The following is a 24,433-nucleotide window of genomic DNA, read 5'->3' as shown; positions in this document are numbered from 1 at the left end:
GCTAAAAAATCCCATGAGGCCAATTAGATCCAATTTTACAATAAAATGTCAAATGGAACTTGTCACCGTGTGAAAAGGGGTATTCGAGTTTCAAAGAAATATTTAAAAGGAAAAAGGAAACACTTGTTGGGACATTAGGTATGGATTTTGTCTCGAGCTGGCCCCAAATTTTTCTACTATGTTTCCGCGTTTGTGTTTCGAAAGTCAATCAGCTCCCATATGCACTTCAAATTTTCTTTTCTTTTCTTTTCTTTTCTTTTCTTTTCTTTTCCTTACCTTTTTGGGTGCCAAATTAAACAAGTACAATGATTACTAATAGAATGACCATAGAAAACTTCAAGTCTTTAAGAATCCCTTTTATTTTTTATTTTTTTAAAAACAATTAACGAATTTCTTTTTGAAAATTAGCATCAGAAGGTAGATATATATCTACATTCACAAGATGAAGTCTCTTTGGTTCTGATTCATATACGGATGGTCATTTATTCTTATGAAGTATAATTTATTAATCGATTTAAGTTCAAGACCTGTACCAGTCATAATTAGAATCCAATATTCAAAACTATTGCTGATAATTACTCTACTTAATGTTTTTTAACCCCTAAAATAACACAATATCCAACAATTAAAACACGTTAGTAAGGTAAATTACATTTGACAATTTATGGGATAGAGTCCTAACCAATAGTCATGCCATACTTAGAATACTCACATTAAAATAATTTGAATTTAGGTGGCAAAATTTAAGTCAAGTAGGAAGAGAGACCAAAGTCGACAAAAAAAGACTGCATTCACGTGGAAGAAAGTAGAAAAATAACAAAAGAAATAAATGATACACACTGCGATTTATGTTAGAAAAAACACCAAGTAGTTAAAAGCTATAAAGTTTGCATGTCCTACTCATCTTGGCTTCACTTTTGTGTATTTGCAGCTCACAATTACACATAGCAGACTTCCAACAAATAGTCTTCTTGTTCCCATTGATCCCATCCTAATTAGTTACAATACCCCTATTTATCTATAAATAAATAAGCACTTCTACCTATTTAAAAATATTATAATTTTTCTTCAAAAATTTTGAACTCTCTCATTATCCAAGAACATGTTATACAATACAGTATACACACTTATGATGCAGTGACATAAACATATTTCAATATATAGAAAATAAGTATATGGTGATAGCGAAATAATCATCTCTTCTCCATCATACAAATTCGCATTTCTCAAATGGAAGTGGCTAGTATATATTTTTAACATTACACAATCAATCACTTACAATATGATATATTTAGCATATTAGTTCTTGACTCAAATTAGAATTTGGTTTGAATAATTTAACACATGCATAAAAGTCAATCTTGCATTTTCAAGATTATACTTGGACTTTCTACTGCGTAAATATATATATGATAATTAGCTTTTTGTCATTTCCTATTTGATTTATTCTCACCCCATTTGCCAAACGAATAAAACACATGATGGGTATCCGATGTTCATTTAGTTCCAAAGTGAAGGATTCCAATAATATTTCTAAAGTTTGTGTGATGAACTTCCAATAAAAATTATACAAAAGCATAATCTGTAAACACTCACACACACATGTAAGGAAGAAGTATATGTTAACATGCCCGAGAGAAACAATTATATGAATCCACTAAAAATTTTAACCCCATGCAAAAGTCAAAAGTGGCTTCCTTGCATATATATATATATATATATATGTAGGTAGTGAAAATTTTGTAAAAAAAAGAAGATAATAACTTTTCTAAAGCATTTTCAAATAATATTACTCTTGTGCATGGAGCTTCGTTTTTCAGACCCAATAATTATCAGGGAATTGACTATAATGTTTTGTTTTGGATGAACATATTCAAATGAACTTCAAATTCACTCTATAATGCAATTATTTCAATAATAATTATGGTGGTTTATCTTTCAAATTTTTTTCTTAAATGAAATTCATCAATTCCAATATAATCTCACGAAAACACATCGATTGGATTAATTAATGGATTTTGCGAAAACCACGGTGGCCAAAAACTTGACCTACCTAAAGTTTAATCATGAGATGATGAGACCGTTTGGATTTTGTAGTGATTTTTTAAAATAAATGCTTTTTTAAGCTATAATTTTTGTCTTTTGAAAAAGCTATTTTTTGACTTAAAAATTGCTTTTTTAAGCACTTATCAATTGGTCATACAAACACTTTATTAGCTTAAAAAACTCTTTTTTTATAAAAAAAAATTGCTTTTTTGGTCTGGTTTTTTATACCAAACGGAGCCGATATATATACAAATAAGAAAATCCTGAAATATTACTATAAAATTCTCTCTATTAAGTAGGCGTGAAAATTTTTAAGATTTTCTCCATAAATTAAACTTAAATTTAGGAAGAGTATTATGATTGAATTTTCAAATAAAAATGCGATCCTATGATTTTTAATTAATGTTATTTAATATTTCAACTCCAGAAAAATATTATCCAAATCAATATATAAAACTCTCAGGAACTCTGTTCAGCCAAATGTGAGACATCTTAATAAAATAGCATTAGCATTAATCCACCTAAAGCAATAGTCCACAATAATTGATTTTTTTAAATACAATCGGAGAAAGGTGTTGCTTACAACGATCTCGATCGAACACGAGACTTCCGCCTAATAAAGCGAAGTTGTTGCCACTTAAACGAACAGATTTGTGGGCACAATAATAAGTGATTTTCATTCTATCTTTAAATGGCTTTCCACGTGCATATAACATATTTTATAAAGTGAATTGTGAAATTTCAAATTAATTTGTGTTTTTCCACAAAAGGATTTTCCCTTCAAAATACAAAACCTAGATAAATAATTATAAAATCTAGAGATGGAATAATATATATCTATAATTATGGTTATCTCCAAGACATGACATATCGATTTTTTGTAATAATTAATCATGTGTCCAAAGGCCGAAGATACTATCATCGACACAAAAACTACTGGAATTAATGTCGTGATAGATAATATTTGGCTGTTGTGGCAACATAAGTTGTACTGGATCATCTTTGCAGATTAGTTCGAATAAATTAGCATTCTGGCATTGCATGTTCAGGACCTGTGCCTGTGCCTTGGCCAGTTCAGCTTGGAGCTCACTTATCTGTTTCTGAAGCTGGCAAATCGCGCCCGCGCACCCGTACACCGGATCCCTAACCCTCGCGTTCGCTTCGTATACCATGCTGTTCACTGCATCCGCTCTTTGATCATCCGGAAGTTCCTAAAATTTAAGCGACACATACGTTAAAACATTTTATTATCTCGTTTCCATATATATTTTCTTGAAAATTTTAGACTAAGTACTTCCAATTAATTGAATGCATGAAGATATATGATCATGTATAGAAGGTAATATTTAGGAACCACAAGAATAGATATTGACCAATGACCATGAATTTATTTTATTGGAGCCAATATAAGGACCATAAATATTAAACAACTTGTTCGTTGACTATGACAGGTCTCCAACTTATTTCTTTAAATAAGAAATATCAAACATTTGATTTTTTATTATGACATTTGGTATAACATATGCTAAACTTTTCAAACCTTACTGTTAATTTCAAAAGTTAAATCAACTAAATTATTTTGACGAAATACTAATTAGTCCAATCGACGAAGGGGTATATTTTAATTTGAGGTGTTGCGGAAATGCATCCATGTCCAATACTTGAAAGCGGAGCATCTCATGTACGTATAGCATGAGCTAGGAAAGACGAATATACGTCGCTTTCAACGTGGATAAACTATGTAAGTCAGTTTTTGTGATTGTTTTTAAGAAGTATTTCGAATTTTTTTTTTCCACAAAATTTTCAAATGTTTTATACATGTGACGAAAAAATTCAGAACCGTTTTCTAAAAATAATCTCAAACGCTGTCTAAATAAATACCTGCAACAACTTGATTATGTTGCTAGCACCGAAAACTCGATGTGCGATTGTGAATTTGAGGGGTTCGGATGGGGGGAAGTACGGGGCGAGCACGCATTTCTCCGCGCATCTGCGGCGGAGGATCTTGCAGGCAGCACATGGGCTGAGAATAATCGTTGGCGGAGGAGATGAAGTCGATGATGCAGGAGATAGGGAGGGGGAGGAGGGGCTAACTTCCGCCGCCGTCTCGGCGGCGGAAGTGGTGGTGATGGTGTTTTCAGTGCGTACAGTAATCATGCCAATTGGTTTTCCGTGCTGCGATCATTTGCAGACTAGTCTAGTATTTATAGTGGGAGACACATACATAGCCGGGGTTTGGGGGAGAGGTCATGTGACGCAATATACCAAATGCCATATAGTTTTTTAATATATACTTTTTTAACAAATGGAAATATTTTTATGACATCGAGATTGGAAAAATACAATGGAAAAAATTGTGATTTTAAATCTCGTTCTATTCAATAATGGGAAAATTATATTTATGATCGTGTAATTTTCATATATATATTTTTATTTTTGGTCATGTTGACGGTCAATTTACGATCTCAATTCACTAATTTATACGTTTCACTTCATTTTTTTATTCCGCAATATGACGACATGTTACCAAAAAATACTGACTAAAGACATATATTATCCGATGTCATTTTGATGAAAAAATTAGAATTAAAAAAATATACAAGATAGGGAAGTAATTATTAAAACTGTAAATGTCAATGAGGTTTTGACCTAGTGATCAAGACTGAGGTCTTGAGACCAAGCACGTCTCGAATTCATACTTAAGTTCCGTCGATTGTGCGAATAATTTCACTTTGTTTAGTGTTACAATTTGATGTAATTTTACTTGTATTAAAAAAAATTATTAAAACTGTAAATCAACTCATAACAAAACAAAAAATGAGAACACATGCAAAAGATTTCATCCCAAGGCAATTTCAAATATTTAAAAACTATATATTTAAATATGTCACATCTGTGACCGTACTGTATAAAGGTGTCTCATTTCATTTGTCAAGGGCTGTTGGTTAATAGCCATGATGAATTGTCAAATTTGAAATCCGACAACAGTGAAAAGGCATTGGATAAAAATTTTCTTTATACTACTAAGAATGGAATAAAGCACAATGAATGACTTTAAATTTTAACCTCACCAATAATTAAAGACTAAAGACCTTGCATGCACGCAAATCACATGAAGTAACTAAAATAATTTGGAAAACAAATTAAACATCACAACGATGTTCAATCGAATTAGGGAAATATGTAAACGTTCGACCAATATCATGAGTTCGATTTTTCGTATCGATATTTTATCACGACTTTGTCGCATAAATTTTTTCCAATATTTATCTTACTAACTTGATTACAAACTACTGTGTTGTAAACTAAAAAATATCATTCAACTATAAATATATTTCTCAGTAGAAAGAGGTTGCGCACAATTCACAAATACATAAGGCAATTTCATATATCATTGAAATTGTTAAAAATAATTGTTAACAAACTTTGTTACTGAACTTAATTATGTACACGTAAAATGCGTGTAAAATTTCTTTTTACAGTTGATTTAACATTCGACATTAATATCATAAAAAAAATAATCATACATATAGCAACAAAACTATAAAGAATATGGTATGAATTATTATATATCACTTGACGAATTTAATGTCTAGATGTGTTTACTTAAAAAATTTTTTATGTATTATTATATACTTGCAAAATTGTTGGAAGTTAGTTGAAATTAATGCTATATAGTTCTTCATAAAAAAATGGGAAAAAAAATTAATACTTTAGTAAAAAAGAATGAAAAATAATTGGATAGTCGAAAAGGTTGACAAGCTAGTAACGTGAATGCACAAAACTGTTCTTCAATTGTTTTCCTACAGCAACGTTAATTTATCATAAATAAAATTTTCTCCTTCCAAAAGAAAAATTAGCGAATATTTAATAATTTTCCTACATCTTTTAACTTTTATAGATGGATTGGTCAACGTAACTAATATAGGCAAAAGTTCAGTTCTCTCCTATGTCGTAGATCCAAGCATTGAAACATTTTTAAGAGTCGCGTATCTCATGTCTACAATAAAAAATAATATTTTCATGGATTGAGTCGAGTATAAAATTGATCCGTGATATCATCTTGTAGGAATTTCTGTGTAATAGTTATATACTAGTGTGGAGGTACGAGTTTTTAAATGTGGAAGTATCTCGTAGGAAAATACATATTGAATGCGTACATATATATATTCATGATTCATAAATAGGGACTACTATGATTTGCAGTGTAATTAAGGTAGAAGAATAACACGTGGCCGAGTTTACCGTCCGGTTCTATCCCATCCGGTGCCGACTTTTAACAAGAGAAAAAGACCGTTCAGCTGGAGCCACCAATGAGAGCGCGTTTCGCCATCTAGCGTTTTACGACGTGGCGTTTGTTTATACGCTAGTCAAGGAACCGTTGGGGCTCGTGCTCAATGAGAATGCGACTTCTATTTGAATTCTCCCCATAGAGTGACTTTTCGTTTCCTTCGCTTTGCTTCCATCTCAAGATCCATGTATTATTAATGATTATTAAAATGTTGGGTTTCAAACATGGTCAACCTTGGTTAGGTTTCAATCTATGGAAAAATTAATACTAGGTGTGTGTCTAATACGTAATTTCAATTTTTACAATTTGGACAAGTTTGGCTAATGGTCCAAGTGACCTCAAATGTGTCGAACAACCACAAATCTCATGTTCGAACCTCAATTGAAACGATAATAACAAGAAAAATAGAACGAATGAGTTCGTTACGTGTATTAGCATAATTGATATTATGTTGCAAAGAGTTTCAATCATGGGTGCATATTGTTATTATTTTAAAATACAAGATGAAATATAAATTCGATATCTAAAGTAAACATATTGTAGATGGAGTAGATATGCAAGGCCCCGCCTCCACACGTCTGAATTAATTCACTTGCATAGCCGTTTTCATGCTTTCACTTGCGTACACATTGCCATTTGCAGAGAGTATTCGTCATCAAACTGGCTTCAAGTTTTTGTCAATGAACACAACTCTACGCGTGTCATAATATCAAATAACATCTAACTTCTTTGTCAATGCGCTCATAAACCTAAAAACCAATAATTCTGTTTTTATATCTCCAATTTTTTATATGGAAAACAATTAACAAGGGAAAAATGTTCGTTTTATTTTGGGCTGTTTCTTCACTTATAATGAAATTACACACACAACTTTAAGGTATCAAGAATGTAGTGAGAAGAAGCCACATCAAGTACAATATGTGGAAATGAAATCTAACTAGTTAATTGCCAAGTAAACCTATCAAAATTTAGTGACAAGTTTTGGATTTGGGGTATATATAATATATACATAGATACTGAGTATATAATTACACTACTTTTGCCCCTCATGCAATTTATGTGACATGCTGATGGAGAGGCTGAATCATTTCAAAACCTGATTTTGGTCGCTTTGGCGACTTCAGACCTTATTATGTCAGGTCGATGCAACCTCTCTGAAGAACTTGGTTTCTTTGTATATGTCCACTGCAGATCAATTCCTAAGGCTTCCACATTTCAACTTGAAGTCGCCCCCACATTGTTTAAGTACTGAATGTTCTGCAATATGTGTCGCGTTTGAATATCTTGCTGATCACATTATATAAGAACACAGCGCCTAGAAACAGTGAAAAGTTATGGAACCGTCCAATCGTTTATTTGTTTCATTATGTGCTGATTGCCTCAGAAGCTGCGATTTAAATAAGAGGTCAATCATAGAGTCAGCCGATTTACAGCAGTACGAAAGGAAAATAGCACTTCTATTCACTGTTCTATTTTATTATCGCGGTGCATATCACAACATTCCCCAAACTGCACTTAAAAACTAAGGAGGTTCATATTAGGTGCAAATTAACATCGATACATCAAAGTTACACATACGGTTGGTTTACTAATCTTATAGGACTATTGTATACGGTAGAGCACGCATCAAAAAATTGCAAAAGCTACAGTTATTTCTGACTTCAAAAGAGAGTTAAAGAGCATGCACCTGCTGTCGATGCCGAGATTCTTGTTCTGTTCACGACGATAAAGGGAAAAAGGCAAATCATGCACATTTGATAGAGCCAAGGAGAGAGAAGCAACGCATCATTATCCAGCCCTCAGGATACTTTTCCTCCTCTTGATGAGTCCATTCATTAATGCTATATAGGTAGACTTACGCACACTAACACCCTTTTGAATCTGTTCCACGTAAATTTGCATGGCATCTTTGTATCTCTCTTCAGAGCAATGCTTTTCAATCTGTTCTGAATAAGCTATAGAATTTGAATCTGACTCACCAGAAGGTTCTCCAGTAGCAACATTTTCATCATTAGCATGCTTTGAAAACCGAATCACTATATCACTCTCTATCATTTTTGACAAATGCTCCTCGGCTTCTTTAGTTCTTCCAGCATCGTAAAGAGCACCAACAATAGCATTGTATGTATAACTATCAGGCCCTAATTTCTTTTCTTCCATTTCAGCAGCAAGGTCTAAGGCATCATCAAGTCTCCTGTCTTTACACAAGGCTGCTATCAATGTGTTGTACGTTACAGCATCAAGACTTTTCCCTTTGGAAACCCATGAGTGGAAGAGATTAACAGCTTTTCCAAGCATCCCTTCCATGCACAAACCTCGGAGAAGGATATTACACGTGTATACATCAGGTTTAAAAAATTTTTCAATCATCTTGTTATGAAATTCAAATGCTTTCTCTATATTTCCCTCCCAGCAGAATCCATGTATGATCGTGTTGTATGTGGTTTCATTTGGGACCAACGCATTCTCTAATAGCTCATTCAGCTTGGTCATTGCTACCTCCATTTTACCCGATTTGCACAGCCCTCCTATCACAGAATTATATGTGACAATGCTAGGAATTATCTCTTTCTTCTTCATTTCATCCCAAACATTCATAGCTTTCTCCACACTTTCTTCTTTGAAATATCCAACAATCAGTGTACCATAGCTCACTTCATCAAGAATATAGCCACTGTTATTCGCCGAACTGAGTAACGCATAGGCATCATCAACCTTCCCATCTCCACATAAATTGTGCAAAGCAGTGTTAAGTGTCACAATATCCATTTTCAAACCTTTTCCAGCCATTTGATTCATCACTCCAAATGCCTCTGCCCAATTACCTGTTTTACAAAATCCACTCATCAAAGTATTGTAGGTTACACAATCTGGTGAAAATCCTGTTTCTTCCATCCTCTTAACCAACTCACTGGCCTCACTCATTCTCCCTTCCTTACAATACCACTTAATTAGGATGTTGTGAGTAATCTCATTTTGTGCCACTCCTTTCTCTCTCATTTCATCAATCAATTTGAAAGCCTCGGGTCTCCTTTTTTCCTCAAAACACCCATTAATCAAAGTATTATAAGTAACCACATCAGGCAACAGTTTCAACCCCACCATGTCATCTCTCAGCTTAAATGCATCATCAATCTTCCCCATGCTACACATCCCACTGATCAACATATTGTATGTCCAATTATCGGGTAACAAATTATCGTGTGTCATCAATTCAACAACCTTCGAGGCATCCTCCAACCACCCCATCTTGCAATACCCACAAACCAAAATATTATATGTATTTCTATTTGGCTTGAGCCCGTTGTTCTTCATATCCAACAACAGGTCCCGCACGTCTTGTAGCCTCCCCTTCTTGCACAAGGCATCTAAGATAGTGTTATAACTCGCATGGTCTGGCTTACACTTAAAATCTTTCTCCATCCTGCTCAACAAATCCACAGCGTCCTTAAACTTATACTCTAAACAGTACCCTCTAATTAAAATATTTAAAGTAACCACATTTGGTTCAATTCCAAGCTCCAATGCGTCATTAAACAATTCTTTCCAAAAATGAGTAGAACGTGAAGAAGAAGATTTCTTTACCAGTGAGCTGAGCAGGGAATTGACGGTCAATAAGTTAGGGCGGAGCCTATGCCGCTTCATTTTCTTGAAAATCTGCGAGGCAAGGTGTGGAAACCCGGATCCGCAGTAGGCGGCAATGCACGTATCCAGGAGAGCTTTTGAGGGACGCGGTAGGGGTGGAGCCGGGTGGAGGAGGTGATTATGGAGGTGGTGATGAGGGTGCTCGGAGAGAACATGATCGCGAATAATGCTCTTCGCGTCACTGAATTTATGGTGGGCAATCAGAGAAGACAGAACAGGGACAAGAATCGGAACGGGCAACGGAGTAAAAGGCGTCGGAATGGAATGAGAACGAGCCCAGTAGAAAAAGGAGAGGAGAGAGGAAGGGTGGCGGTGGAGGGAAGAGGAGGACAAGACGGAATGGATAACCGGTGGTGTTATGTATGGGAGATATGAATGGAGGGTATCGAGGAGGGCGGCGGGAAGTGGTTCGGCGAGGGCGGCGAACTTTTTGAGCTGGGCAGTGATGCTGGTAACGAGCTCCGCGGGATTCGATAAAGGCGGTGGCTTTGGGATGATAGTTGAGGTGGGCATAGCTTTTGGGGGTTTAATTTCAGAATTAGGGTTTCATTGGTGATTTGGGGAAGAAGAGTGGGGCTCTGCATTTGCAGGCCTGAAGGAAGCCATGGCTGGCCATTTTACCGTCCGGGATCCGTGTTGTTTTTATTTAAGCAAATAGATCTCAAATGAAAAAAAACAATTTTATCCTTAAGTAAAAATTTTAAGTTGAATAAAAAAAATTCTAAAATGAGATACAAACCATTTTAACCTTCCTCGACTCGGTAAATGATTTCTCGATTGATGTAATTAATTGGTTTACTGCAATTTTCATTTTTCCCAATTTTCCCTCTGTCCGCTTTTCAATTTTTAACGGAACCGTCGAAACGGAACCCTATTGAACCGCCGTTGAAGCCCTTCTTCGTCGTCATCGTAGCTCCTTTACTCCCCGTAACCTCTTTCGTTCTCGACAAGCAGCATTGCAGCAATGGCAGAGGAAAACGTTACTGTAAGTCATCGAGAAACCTAGATTTTTCTATTTTAATATGTTTGTCCATTCCTAGGAAAACAGTAGTACAGTCATAGTAGATTTCGACCATTTCTGAATGTTTTGTTTCATATCTCGACTTATGTTGTAATGAATCTCGACTGTATTACGTAGCACGATGATATGAATCTCTACTGCATTACGTTGGACGAATCTCGACTATGTTCTGACCGATTTGCTTCATATATCGACTGATGATGTTATGAATCTCGACTGTATTACTTAGCAGGAATTATCGACCATGTCCCGACCGATATCTTTCTTGACTCGACTGTATCATATTTTAATCTCGACTGATTCATTTAACTTATTATTTTGATATTGATTTAATACATTTTCAGGTTGTTCTTAAAAGGAAAGAGTTCAAAGTTGATCGTTTTTCTTGCAAACTGATTACATTGGAACGGTACGTAGATGTTTCTAAAAAGATAATGAAGTATCTTAATCCGACCGAGATGGAAGTCATGATGAGCAGAACACAATTTGGTCACCTGATATGTAGTGCAAATCGTTATAAATTGTCTGGGAGTTTGTTATGGTATTTGATAAGTAGGCAGACATTAGACTCACCGAGAAATGAATTCTGGATGGTGATTCGAAAGAGGCCTATAAGATTTTCAAAACTAGAGTTTTGTTTGATCTCAGGACTTAGCTGCTCCAAAGATATTTGAAACGCCTACTACTTGTAAATGCGGAATTTTTTTTTTTAAAATAATCTATAAATAATACTATACATATACGCCCATACATATATGTATAAACATAAAAGAAATAATTTTACTACATAAAAAAATAACTTAATTAATTGCTGAAAATATCCTTATGCAAGAACTAAAAATACTAAGTTTGATAATTCAACATTCCCATAATTAAAATAATAAAAAGAAGAACTTGTTTAAAAACTCAGCATAATAAAATAAATGTTTCTTAAACATCAACTAAAATCTGCGACGGTCACGGGGTCCACTGCTCCGTGAGCTCATAAGTCTTCACCACCGGTAGGAGCTACATAAACATCATCATGCTCACCTGCACCATATAAGCGTAGTGAGCCTAGAGGCTCAACATGTCTAATCCTTTATAACAAGGTTAAAAATAATGCATCACATAATTACTAATACATATACATGAGCATGTATGGAAATATTTTCATCACATAATAAAACTGCTGAATCATAAACTAAATCATAACCATAATCATAAACATATTATTTCTTTATCATATATAACATAATTGAGCAATGCTTTTAAAACCTGAAGATGGTCCTATCCATAAGTGTGACGCTCATGTGTCGACTGATAAGTCTCATAAACCAACGTACGATGGCGGTGATAAATCACCTCCTATGGTAGTAAACTACCGAATCATATGGTGGATAACCACCACCCCTATGGTAGTAAAACTACCGGATCATATGGTGGAAAACCACCCCTATGTCACACATGCTTCAATTTCCACCAAAAATATTTTATTGCTCATCATTTACATTATTATATACATAAAAAATTTCATGAATGCATGCACTGAAAATTTGTCCGTAATATATATTTAATTAATTTTTTCATAATAAATATACTTATACTTAAAATATAAACTTCATGCATAAAAATAATTAAATATATATTCCGAACTTAGTTATTTTTCATGGGTTGGTCCAGACTGCTGGTCTCTCTACTAAACCCCTTAACTGACTTAAAGCCCATTAACTAACTTAAAGCCCATAATTAAATAAATAATTTTAAAAATTATAATTTTTACTAAAATAAAGTACTTAAATGTTATTGGGCTTAAATAAAAATATTTGGGTCCAATAACTAATTAATTCATAAAAATTCCTGGACTGGCCCAATAAAATCACTGACTGGCCTAAAAATTCCTATGGGCTCCCAAGCCCGTAAAAATCATTGGGCTAACTTAAATAAATTATTTAAGGCCCAAATAAAATTATTTGGAAGCCCAAATAATTTTCTAACTATTTAATTGGCCTAAAAACATCATAAATCATTAAATACTTAAAAATAAAAATACCCGAGCCCGGCCCACCTAACCTGGACCCGGACCAACCTGACATGACCCATGACTCGAATAACATCAAACCCGACCCGGGAAGACCCTACCCAAATACGTGCCCAGCTGCCCGAACCCCCAAGCCTAGCTCCTTCTCTCATGCAAATTCTGGCAGCCCCCGTTCCTCTCCTTCTTACTCACTGCTCCGGCCGCCACCTGGACCTCCCCAGGGTCCAGGAGGTCAACCCTGACCAGGCCCTGCCTCGAGTCAAGCCCTACATGGCACGTTCATGACAGCTGAATCCAACCAAACCCCCAGCTCGCGAGCCTACTGTAGCAGGTCCCATTCTTTCGATCATCCCGCCTACTCCGGCCACCCTTGGCCGGAGCCACGCCTACCTAACTTGGGCAACATCTGGGCGAATCGAACCTGCCCAGACTCAGCCCAAGCCGTGCCCCACAGGTGGAGAACGACATGTTCTTCCATGAAACCCTAACCTGTGCGCCACAAGCCACTCCAGCTAGCCCATCTTCGTTTCTGCCTCTTCTTGGTTCGAACCACTCAGCCTACCAGACCCTAGAGACCCTCACACATGCCCCTACACGCCTGACCACCGGCTGGACCCTCCCATGGCAAGAAAAACGTGAATATGTCATGAGCCAAGCCAAGAAACAAGGGCAGTAAAATAAACTCCACAAGTTCTCGCATAAAATCAATCAAAGGCATATAAAAACATGATGATCTGACATAAAATCATGTAAATAGCTTATATGGTGAGAAAAAAAAAGATTAAACATGCCTTGTATTTAATTTACGAAGACTAATGCGTATTCGGACACCGGGACGATGAGACGGTGAAGAACTCTAATAAATCTTGAATGCACGGCTATGGAGGTTTCTGGAGGATGAAGAAGAATCTGATGGAGGAAGATGTTGAACAGGATGAAAGTGACGGCTTGGTAGTGGGTTGTGGGGTTGGGTAGGTTAGATAATAGGTTAAAAAATATATTATTAAATAATATAACATTATTCTATAAAACTAATATTTAAAAACCTTAATAAATAATAATAATCTGATGGGAAATGCTAAATCCCGAAATTAAAACTTAAGGGATTTTTAAATATTAATAAAAGTCATTAAAATGACTTATTTTGGCTAAAATTCAACCCTTAAATAAATATATAATTAAATACTAAAATTTTCTTGACAAAATACCTTAAAATATTATTTTAAGGCTCATAAAACTCATATAATATTTTTGGCTAATAATTTTGGTATCTCGTCCGTCCAGGGTCCCGTCTACGCGATCAAAACCAATAATTTCCTTAAAAATCTAAAAATTCTAAAATAGCAGGTTAAATGTTAAAATAAATTAAATCATGCATATAATTTACATAATAATACATAAATGTCATTTAACCCAAATATAAATTTTAAATAATTTTTTTCCTTAATTATGCATGCAAATTTACGTATTAAAATTTTCGGGTGTTACAATTCTCCCCTCCTTAAATTGAATTTCGTCCTCGAAATTAAAGTGCTTACTCGAATAACTCCGGGTAGCGAGCCCTCATGTCTGCCTCGGTCTCCCAAGTGGCTTCCTCCTCGGAATGATTCTGCCACTGGACTTTGACCATCGGTATGACCCGCGTCCCCAATCTCCGCTCATCTCTGGCTAATATACGAACAGGCCTCTACTCAAATGCTAGATCTGGTGCTAACTGCAAAGGCTCGTAATCCAACACATGCGTCGGATTAGAGATGTATCTCCGAAGCATGGATACATGGAAAACGTTGTGCACTGCTGCAAGCCCTGGCGGTAGTGCTAAACGGTATGCCAAAGTGCCAACTCTCTCCAAGATCTCAAATGGCCCAATATATCTCGGATTCAACTTGCCTCTGTGACCAAATCTCATCACCCCTTTCATAGGTGATACTTTCAGAAACACATGATCGCCTACTACAAACCCAAGATCTCGTCGTCGAGTATCAGCATAACTCTTCTGACGACTCTGAGCTGTTCTCATACGATCCCGTATCTGTGTCACAATATCGGCAGTCTGCTGTACAATCTCGGGACCAAGTAAAATCCTCTCGCCAACCTCATCCCAATGCACTGGTGATCTACATCTCCTCCCGTAGAGAGCTGCATAAGGAGCCATACCTATAGACGACTGAAAACTGTTGTTATAGGTAAACTCCACTAATGACAGTCTAGTCTCCCAAGAGCCCTGAAAATCAATGACACAAGCTCTCAGTAGATCCTCAAGAATCTGGATCACCCTCTCCGACTGACCATATGTCTGGGGATGGAACGTTGTACTGAATAATACCCGAGTCCCCAAAGCTGTGTGCAAACTCTTCCAGAATGCAGACGTAAATCTCGGATCTCTGTCCGATATAATCGACACTGGTATGCCATGCAGTCTAACAATCTCCTTGATGTAAAGCTCTGCATACTGCGTCAATGAGTAAGTAGTCCTCACCGGCAAGAAATGAGCTGACTTGGTGAGTCTATCCACGATCACCCAAATAGCTGTACATCCTCTAGTACTCATCGGAAGGCCAACTACAAAGTCCATCGTGATGTTCTCCCACTTCCACTCCGGAATGGGTAAAGGCTTAAGTAACCCTGCAGGACGCTGATGCTCTGCCTTGACCTGCTGACAAGTCAAGCACTCTGATACAAATCGGCCAATATCTCTCTTCATGTCGGGCCACCAATACAATGACTGCAAATCTCTATACATTTTCGTACTTCCGGGGTGAATGGAATACGGAGATGTATGAGCCTCTGTCAAGATCTCAATCCTCAACTGATCAACGTTCGGTACCCACATACGACCACGGTACTGAACGATACCATCAACAACTGTATAGAGAAGCCCGCCCTTGGTTTCATCTCTCTGCCTCAATCGTTGCAACTCCTCATCTGCAGGCTGTCCAACTCTGATACGATTCCGAAGATTCGGCTGTACCACTAACACTGCCAAACTCGGTGCCTGACCGCTCGAGTACAACTCCAGCTCGAATCTCTGAATCTCCTCCTGAAGTGGCAACTGAACTGTCACACAAGATACCACTGAAGTCTTCCGACTCAACGCATCAGCCACTACATTAGCCTTACCCGGATGGTAGCTAATGTCACAGTCATAATCCTTAACTAATTCCAACCATCGGCGCTGTCTCATGTTCAACTCCTTCTGTGTGAAGAAGTACTTGAGACTCTTGTGGTCTGTGAAAATCTTGCACTTCTTACCATACAGATAGTGCCTCCAGATTTTCAAAGCAAAAACCACTGCTGCTAGCTCCAAGTCATGCGTCGGATAGTTCTGCTCGTGAATCTTCAACTGTCTCGACGCATAGGCAATGACTCGATCACTCTGCATCAATACGGCGCCCAACCCTAGCTTAGATGCGTCCGTGTAAACCACTAACTCCTCATGTGGAACAGGCATCGCCAACACTGGCGCAGATGTGAGTGCTTCCTTAAGCCGATCGAAGCTCTTCTGACAGTCTGAACTCCATATAAACTTCGCATTTTTCTTGGTCAAGAAAGTCAAGGGTACTGCAATAGAAGAAAAACCCTTGATGAACTTCCGGTAGTAGCCTGCTAAACCCAAGAAACTGCGAATCTCTGAAGCATTCTTCGGAATTCCCCAATCCTGCACTGCCTGCACTTTCGTCTGATCCACCGCTATCCCATCTTTCGAAACTATATGGCCAAGAAATGCCACCTGCTCTAGCCGAAACTCGCACTTACTGAATTTCGCATACAGTCGATGCTCCCTCAAAGTCTGCAATGCTGTCTGCAAGTGCTGTATATGCTCCTCAATGCTCCTCGAGTAGATCAAGATATCATCAATAAAGACTATGATAAACTGATCTAAGTACGGCTGAAATACGCGGTTCATGAGATCCATGAAGACCGCTGGAGCATTGGTCAATCCAAACGGCATTACTAAGAACTCGTAATGCCCATAGCGTGTCCGGAAAGAAGTCTTGATCACATCTGCATATCTGACCCTCAACTGATGATAGCCAGATCGCAGATCGATCTTGGAGAAAACCGAAGCTCCCTGCAACTGATCGAACAAATCCTCAATCCTCGGCAGTGGATACTTGTTCTTCACAGTGACCCTGTTGAGCTCTCGGTAATCGATACAAAGTCTCATGCTACCATCCTTTTTCTTCACAAACAACACTAGAGCTCCCCAAGGAGAAAAGCTAGGACAAATAAAGCCCTTCTCCAACAACTCTTGAATCTGCTCCTTCAACTCTTTCATCTCAGTAGGAGCAAGTAGATACGGTGCCTTAGAGATAGGCACAGTACCTGTTATCAGATCAATACTGAACTCCACCTCTCTAGCTGGTGGGACTCCCAAAACGTCCTCCGAAAAGACATCTGAAAAGTCACAAACCACCTCTATATCTGACAATGATCTGCTAGGTGGTTCTGATGAAGTGACTACACTGGCGAGAAATCCCTGGCAACCACGTCTTAATAACTTCCTCGCACGTGTATAAGAGATAACAGGCGAGATCTCACTGCTCGGAGATGCATAAAAAACAAACTGGTCGCCTACCACTGGTTTCACTGCCACTGTCCTCTGCCAAAAATCAATCACTGCTCCGTTGACTGACAACCAATCCATACCCAAAATCAGATCAAATCCAGTCAACGGTAAAACCACAAAATCTGCTCTGATAGTATGTCCCTGTAACTCCATCTCCAAATCTCTGCAGACGCTAGTGGTAGTAAGAATCTGACCAGACGGCATAATGACATCGTAACCTGTAACAGCAACCTCAGGCTTGATGCCTACCCGCCTGATATACTCTAGGGAGATGAACGAATGCATGGCTCCTGAATTTAGCAACGCAAACGTGGAATTTCCTCCCACTAGAATTCTCCCTGCACGCAGAAAATTCCAACAATCGCATACTAAACTTACTTTTCTCTCAATACAAGTTACACAATTATTTCTCTTAATTAAACACGAATAAAATGAACATCATACTCTAACCAAACAAATAGATAATTCATGCAATTTAAAATCATGAAGTAAATTCCCAAAAATTTCTTAAAAGAAGAAGTTTAGGAAATACCGGTAATTAAGGAGGTATCTGGGTCTGCCTCCTCAGCCTGCATGACGAACACCCGCCCAGTGGTGTTCTTCCTCTTCGGGCAGTTATATGAAACATGCCCTGGCTCCTTGCAAACATAGCATACATTGGACCCCACTAGACACTTCCCGGTGTGCGGCTTCTGACACTGTGGGCAGATCGGAACTCCTCCAGTATTAGGGGCCCCGCCCCTTTGCTGCTGCTGTAGCTGACGCCCCTGAGGCCTCTGCTGCTGTTTCTGCTGATTCGGGCCCTTAGACGGCCCAGTATACGGCTTCTTCGCAGGAGGCTGCGAATTTGCCCTCTGATACCCTGGCTGAAACTGCCTCTTACTCTGCTGCTCTCGCTGCATCTCTCGCCTCCCTTCCTCAGAACGTAATGCTCTGCTAACTGCCGCCTCATAAGTAGTGACATCCAACATGCGAACTTCATGTTTGATGTCAGCCCGCAAACCATCCACAAATTGCCTCAACTTATCTGGCGCGCTGTCAGCAATAAGAGGCACGAAATGACACCCTCTCTCGAATTGGGTGATGTAATCCACCACAGACTTTTCTCCCTGGCGGAGACTCATAAACTCCCGGATCATGCGACTGCGCACATCCTCAGTGAAATACTTGGCATAGAACATGCGTCTGAACTCTATCCAAGTCAATGTAGGTAGATTCACACCTCGAACCGCACCTTCCCACCAAGAGGCTGCATCACCTCTCATCATATACACTGCACACTTCACCCTGTCAGCATCAGTGATCCCCATGTAGTCAAATATGGAATCCAGTGATCGAATCCACCCCTCAACAATGAGTGGATCCGTGGTGCCGACAAACTCCTTAGGTCCCTTCTTCTGGAACCGATCGGCAACATCCTCATCATGTGTGAGCCTAGGACGTGCCGCCTGCTACTCCAACAGAGCAGTAATCCCAGCCATCATATTTGCATTAGCCTGCTCCAATGCTGCAAGCGGATTCTGCGGAGGTGGAGGTGGAGGTCCCCCTCGCCTATTCATCTGTCTCGGAGGCATTCTGCACCACCACATATTTTTTTACGTAAATCGCAATGCATAACTTAAGGGTTCTAAAACTTTTCTAACATGAAAATCTTAAATCATTACATATGCTCCTTATAAATCATAAGAAAACAATTTAAAACTTACAGACCGGTAGTAGGATTTCTGAGCTTTACGTGGCAGTAGGACACCCTCCAAGGACCGCTCTCTGATACCAAATGAAACGCCTACTACTAGTAAATGCGGAATTTTTTTTTTAAAATAATCTATAAATAATACTATACATATACGCCCATACATATATGTATAAACATAAAAGAAATAATTTTACTACATAAAAAAATAACTTAATTAATTGCTAAAAATATCCTTATGCAAGAACTAAAAATACTAAGTTTGATAATTCATCATTCCCATAATTAAAATAATAAAAAGAAGAACTTGTTTAAAAACTCAGCATAATAAAATAAATATTTCTTAAACATCAACTAAAATCTGCGACGGTCACGGGGTCCACTGCTCCGTGAGCTCATAAGTCCTCACCACCGGTAGGAGCTACATAAACATCATCATGCTCACCTGCACCATATAAGCGTAGTGAGCCTAGAGGCTCAACATGTCTAATCCTTTATAACAAGGTTAAAAATAATGCATCACATAATTACTAATACATATACATGTACATGAGCATGCATGGAAATATTTTCATCACATAATAAAACTGCTGAATCATAAACTAAATCATAACCATAATCATAAACATATTATTTCTTTATCATATATAACATAATTGAGCAATGCTTTTGAAACCTGAAGATGGTCCTATCCATAAGTGTGACGCTCATGTGTCGACTGATCAGTTTCATAAACCAACGTACGATGGCGGTGATAAATCACCTCCTATGGTAGTAAACTACCGAATCATATGGTGGATAACCACCCTTATGGTAGTAAAACTACCGGATCATATGGTGAAAAACCACCCCTATGTCACACATACTTCAATTTCCACCAAAGATATTTTATTGCTCATCATTTACATTATTATATACATAAAAAATTTCATGAATGCATGCACTGAAAATTTGTCCGTAATATATATTTAATTAATTTTTTCATAATAAATATACTTATACTTAAAATATAAACTTCATGCATAAAAATAATTAAATATATATTCCGGACTTAGTTATTTTTCATGGGTTGGTCCAGACTGCTGGTCTCTCTACTAAACCCCTTAACTGACTTAAAGCCCATTAACTAACTTAAAGCCCATAATTAAATAAATAATTTTAAAAATTATAATTTTTACTAAAATAAAGTACTTAAATGTTATTGGGCTTAAATAAAAATATTTGGGCTCAATAACTAATTAATTCATAAAAATTCCTGGACTGGCCCAATAAAATCACTGACTGGCCTAAAAATTTCTATGGGCTCCCAAGCCCGTAAAAATCATTGGGCTAACTTAAATAAATTATTTAAGGCCCAAATAAAATTATTTGGAAGCCCAAATAATTTTCTAACTATTTAATTGGCCTAAAAACATCATAAATCATTAAATACTTAAAAATAAAAATACCCGAGCCCGGCCCAACTAACCCGAACCCGGACCAACCTGACATGACCCATGACTCGAATAACATCAAACCCGACCCGGGAAGACCCTACCCAAGTACGTGCCCAGCTGCCCGAACCCCCAAACCTAGCTCCTCTCTCATGCAAATTCTGGCAGCCCCCGTTCCTCTCCTTCTTACTCCCTGCTCCGGCCGCCACCGGCCGGAGCGCTGCCACCTGGACCTCCCCAGGGTCCAGGAGGTCAACCCTGACTAGGCCCTGCCCTGAGTCAAGCCCTACATGGCACGTTCATGACAGCTGAATCCAACCAAACCCCCAGCTCGCGAGCCTACTGTAGCAGGTCCCATTCTTTCGATCATCCCGCCTACTCCGGCCACCCTTGGTCGGAGCCACGCCTACCTAACTTGGGCAACATCTGGGCGAATCGAACCTGCCCAGACTCAGCCCAAGCCGTGCCCCACAGGTGCAGAACGACATGTTCTTCCATGAAACCCTAACCTGTGCGCCACAAGCCACTCCAGCTAGCCCAGCTTCGTTTCTGCCTCTTCTTGGTTCGAACCACTCAGCCTACCAAACCCTAGAGACCCTCACACATGCCCCTACATGCCTGACCACCGGCTGGACCCTCCCATGGCAAGAAAAATGTGAATATGTCATGAGCCAAGCCAAGAAACAAGGGCAGTGAAATAAACTCCACAAGTTCTCGCATAAAATCAATCAAAGGCATATAAAAACATGATGATCTGACATAAAATCATGTAAATAGCTTATAAGGTGAGAAAAGAAAAGATTAAACATGCCTTGTATTTAATTTACGAAGACTAATGCGTATTCGGACACCGGGATGATGAGACGGTGAAGAACTCTAATAAATCTTGAATGCACGGCTATGGAGGTTTCTGGAGGATGAAGAAGAATCTGATGGAGGAAGATGTTGAACAGGATGAAAGTGACGGCTTGGTAGTGGGTTGTGGGGTTGGGTAGGTTAGATAATAGGTTAAAAAATATATTATTAAATAATATAACATTATTCTATAAAAATAATATTTAAAAACCCTTAATAAATAATAATAATCTGATGGAAAATGCTAAATCCCGAAATTAAAACTTAAGGGATTTTTAAATATTAATAAAAGTCATTAAAATGACTTATTTTGGCTAAAATTCAACCCTTAAATAAATATATAATTAAATACTAAAATTTTCTTGACAAAATACCTTAAAATATTATTTTAAGGCTCATAAAACTCATAAAATATTTTTGGCTAAGAATTTTGGTATCTCGTCCGTCCACGGTCCCGTCTACGCGATCAAAACCAATAATTTTCTTAAAAATCTAAAAATTCTAAAATAGCGGGTTAAATGTTAAAATAAATTAAATCATGCATATAATTCACATAATAACACATAAATGTTATTTAACCCAAATATAAATTTTAAATAATTTTTTTCCTTAATTATGCATGCAAATTTACGTATTAAAATTTTCGGGTGTTACAATATTCCTGAGATTCCAATGAATTTAGATTTTAAATCTAGACATTTTGGGGATATGGATGTGGTCTTTGTGCGGAACTTGGAGGATAGGCTTGGTGTGTTGAGCAACGAGGGCGGTGATGAGGTCAATCTTGAGAAGTTAAAACTAGCGTGCCTTCTTTTTGTCGCTGGTGTTCTGTTGACCAAGAGAACTTGGCAATCTATGACTGTGGGCACCGAGTGGCTTAGGTTAGTGGAAGACTTTGATGTTTTTAATAGATATCCTAGGGGGTCTTGCGCATATGATGTAGTCCTTGCTAGCTTGCGGTCGATGAATTTAAGTGAAAAATTGAAAGAAAGGCATGAAAAAAAACAGAATTCGCTCACATACACCATTGCAGGTTTCATCAATCCATTACAAGTAAGAAGTCATCTTGATTTGTCATTTTTTGTAATAATATCATTTGAATCATATTTATATATTAAATAGAAATGTTATATAATTGCAGATCCTGTCCTATGAATGCATATCTGGTGTTGTGGACAGTTTTGCAACTCATTTAGATGAGGCTGGTCTACCACTTCCGCGTATGTGTCGTTGGAGCACGAAGGACTGGAGCAGCAAGAATGCTCCTAAGAAGGAAGAAATTAATTCATGCTTCAAATCCCTTGACAATGTAAGTAAAGTAATTGTTTGTCTCTTAGATATATGGTATTCATTCATAAATCAATTACTCGCATTAAATTATGAGTATTACTTGTGGGCTGTCATTGTCGGGATCCTTGCTCCCACTGACGAGGAGCGTATGTCAGCACACTTCAGCACTGGAATATTTGAAGACCCTTCTCCAGATCATGTGATTGATCAAATCGTTGATTTTATGGCCCAGGATAAGAAGGTGTACTGCTCCCAGCGTCCCCCTTCCCATTTTGTTCATACACCGGATGTGAATATTCCTTCGGGGAACCCTTTGTCACACATCCATGATCGGTCACCTGATACCCAAATGAGATGACAAACCCTCTGGTGTCCAATAGCCCCAATAATTCCACGATCCCGCCACCATCTCCAATCAATGCCAGTGGCTTGCAGCCGCCTAAGCCAAATGAAATTCAGATGTTAGGAGACATGATGCGTGCCATGCAGACATCCATTGATTTCATGGGGACGATGATGCAAACTTCAATGAACGAGATGCGAGCCGAGTTTTCTGAGGTGCGAGGTGAGGTCGCTGAGATGCGTGGTGAGTTTGCTGATATGAGACAGAAGATGAAAGAGTTGGAAGATATATTGCAAGCCCATCTTGCTGTCTTTTCTAGTAGCACTCAGCAGCAGCCAAAACCTCACCAGTCACGTATGAATTTGTTTTGTTTGTGTCCAAATACCATATCATTTGTCTGAATCCTAACAACATGCTAAAATGACATGTTTATTTATTTTTCTATACAGAAGAAATGTCTTCCAATGAGGGAAGAGAGAAGGATCCTCAGTCACCACCTCACCATGAACCACGTACGTGTTTGTCATGTTAGAATCCCTTACTTTTTTGTACTCCGAACAACATTCTTAGATCAATTGCATCCACTACAAGAAAAAAAGGATACGACAACGGATTATATCCGTTGTCGTAGGGGTAAAAAAACCGTTGTACTTTTAGGTGTTGTCGAAAGTATAACATACAACAACGGTTTATATCCGTTGTGGATTCCAACATATGATAACGGTTTATAACCGTTGTCTTAAGTTGCCTTTTACGACAGTTATAAACCGTTGTCTATGTTGGCATACGACAACATATTTACAACAGTTTATATCTGTTGTCGTATGTTGACATTTATTCAACCACATTTTATAACCGATGTCTTATGTAGGTGTACGACAACAGTTTTGCAACAGTTTAAATTCGTTGTCTTTTGAGGCTTACGGCAACAGTTTTGCAACAGTTTAAATTCGTTGTTTTTTGAGGCTTACGACAACAGTTTTGCAACAGTTTAAATCCGTTGTCATTTTTTAAATAAAAAAAAAAATAATATACAAATTTTCAATATTATAAATCAATCAAAATTTAAAATTTTTAAAATAAAATTTAATATACAATTTTCCAGTATTACAAAACATTATATCAAGGCAACAAAAAAAAAATTAATATACAAATTTTCAATATTATAAATCAATCAAAACTTAAAATTTTAAAAATAAAATTTAATATACAATTTTTAAGTATTA

The 24,433-nt window shown here is 37.6% G+C and overlaps 2 protein-coding genes across 3 annotated transcripts; both read right to left on the bottom strand.

The window, feature by feature from the left end:
- Positions 1–2,611: 2,611 nt before the first annotated feature.
- Positions 2,612–4,205, bottom strand: LOC140864055 (LOB domain-containing protein 1-like). Its single transcript, XM_073267952.1, has 2 exons — positions 3,928–4,205; positions 2,612–3,257 (listed from the first exon to the last, which is right to left on the bottom strand). Exons 1-2 carry the CDS (start codon positions 4,201–4,203, stop codon positions 2,934–2,936), a joined length of 600 nt encoding a protein of 199 aa, XP_073124053.1. The 5' UTR covers positions 4,204–4,205; the 3' UTR covers positions 2,612–2,933.
- Positions 4,206–7,161: 2,956 nt separating this feature from the next.
- On the bottom strand, positions 7,162–10,604 carry LOC140863393 (uncharacterized). Of its 2 annotated transcripts, none has more exons than XM_073266787.1 (2): positions 8,025–10,604; positions 7,162–7,724 (listed from the first exon to the last, which is right to left on the bottom strand). In XM_073266787.1, the coding sequence occupies exon 1, from the start codon at positions 10,493–10,495 to the stop codon at positions 8,126–8,128; it is 2,370 nt and encodes a 789-aa protein (XP_073122888.1). In that variant the 5' UTR covers positions 10,496–10,604; the 3' UTR covers positions 7,162–7,724; positions 8,025–8,125. The 2 variants fall into 2 exon arrangements, with proteins under 2 accessions (XP_073122888.1, XP_073122889.1); XM_073266788.1 differs by having other exon boundaries at positions 7,162–7,594.
- Positions 10,605–24,433: the final 13,829 nt, after the last annotated feature.

Source organism: Henckelia pumila, chromosome 4, assembly GCF_033568475.1.
Source record: "Henckelia pumila isolate YLH828 chromosome 4, ASM3356847v2, whole genome shotgun sequence".
Taxonomy (NCBI): domain Eukaryota; kingdom Viridiplantae; phylum Streptophyta; class Magnoliopsida; order Lamiales; family Gesneriaceae; genus Henckelia; species Henckelia pumila.
Note: the sequence above shows the minus strand (reverse complement) of the source record. Positions and strands in the feature narration are given on the sequence as shown.

Excerpts from the sequence above, each read along its gene's own strand:
- LOC140864055 (XM_073267952.1), bottom strand. The coding sequence starts at position 4,203 with ATGATTACTGTACGCACTGAAAACACCATCACCACCACTTCCGCCGCC. Across the intron at positions 3,258-3,927 it reads ACATAATCAAGTTGTTGCAG|GAACTTCCGGATGATCAAAG; the intron begins GTATTTATTTAG and ends CTTAAATTTTAG.
- LOC140863393 (XM_073266787.1), bottom strand. The coding sequence starts at position 10,495 with ATGCCCACCTCAACTATCATCCCAAAGCCACCGCCTTTATCGAATCCC.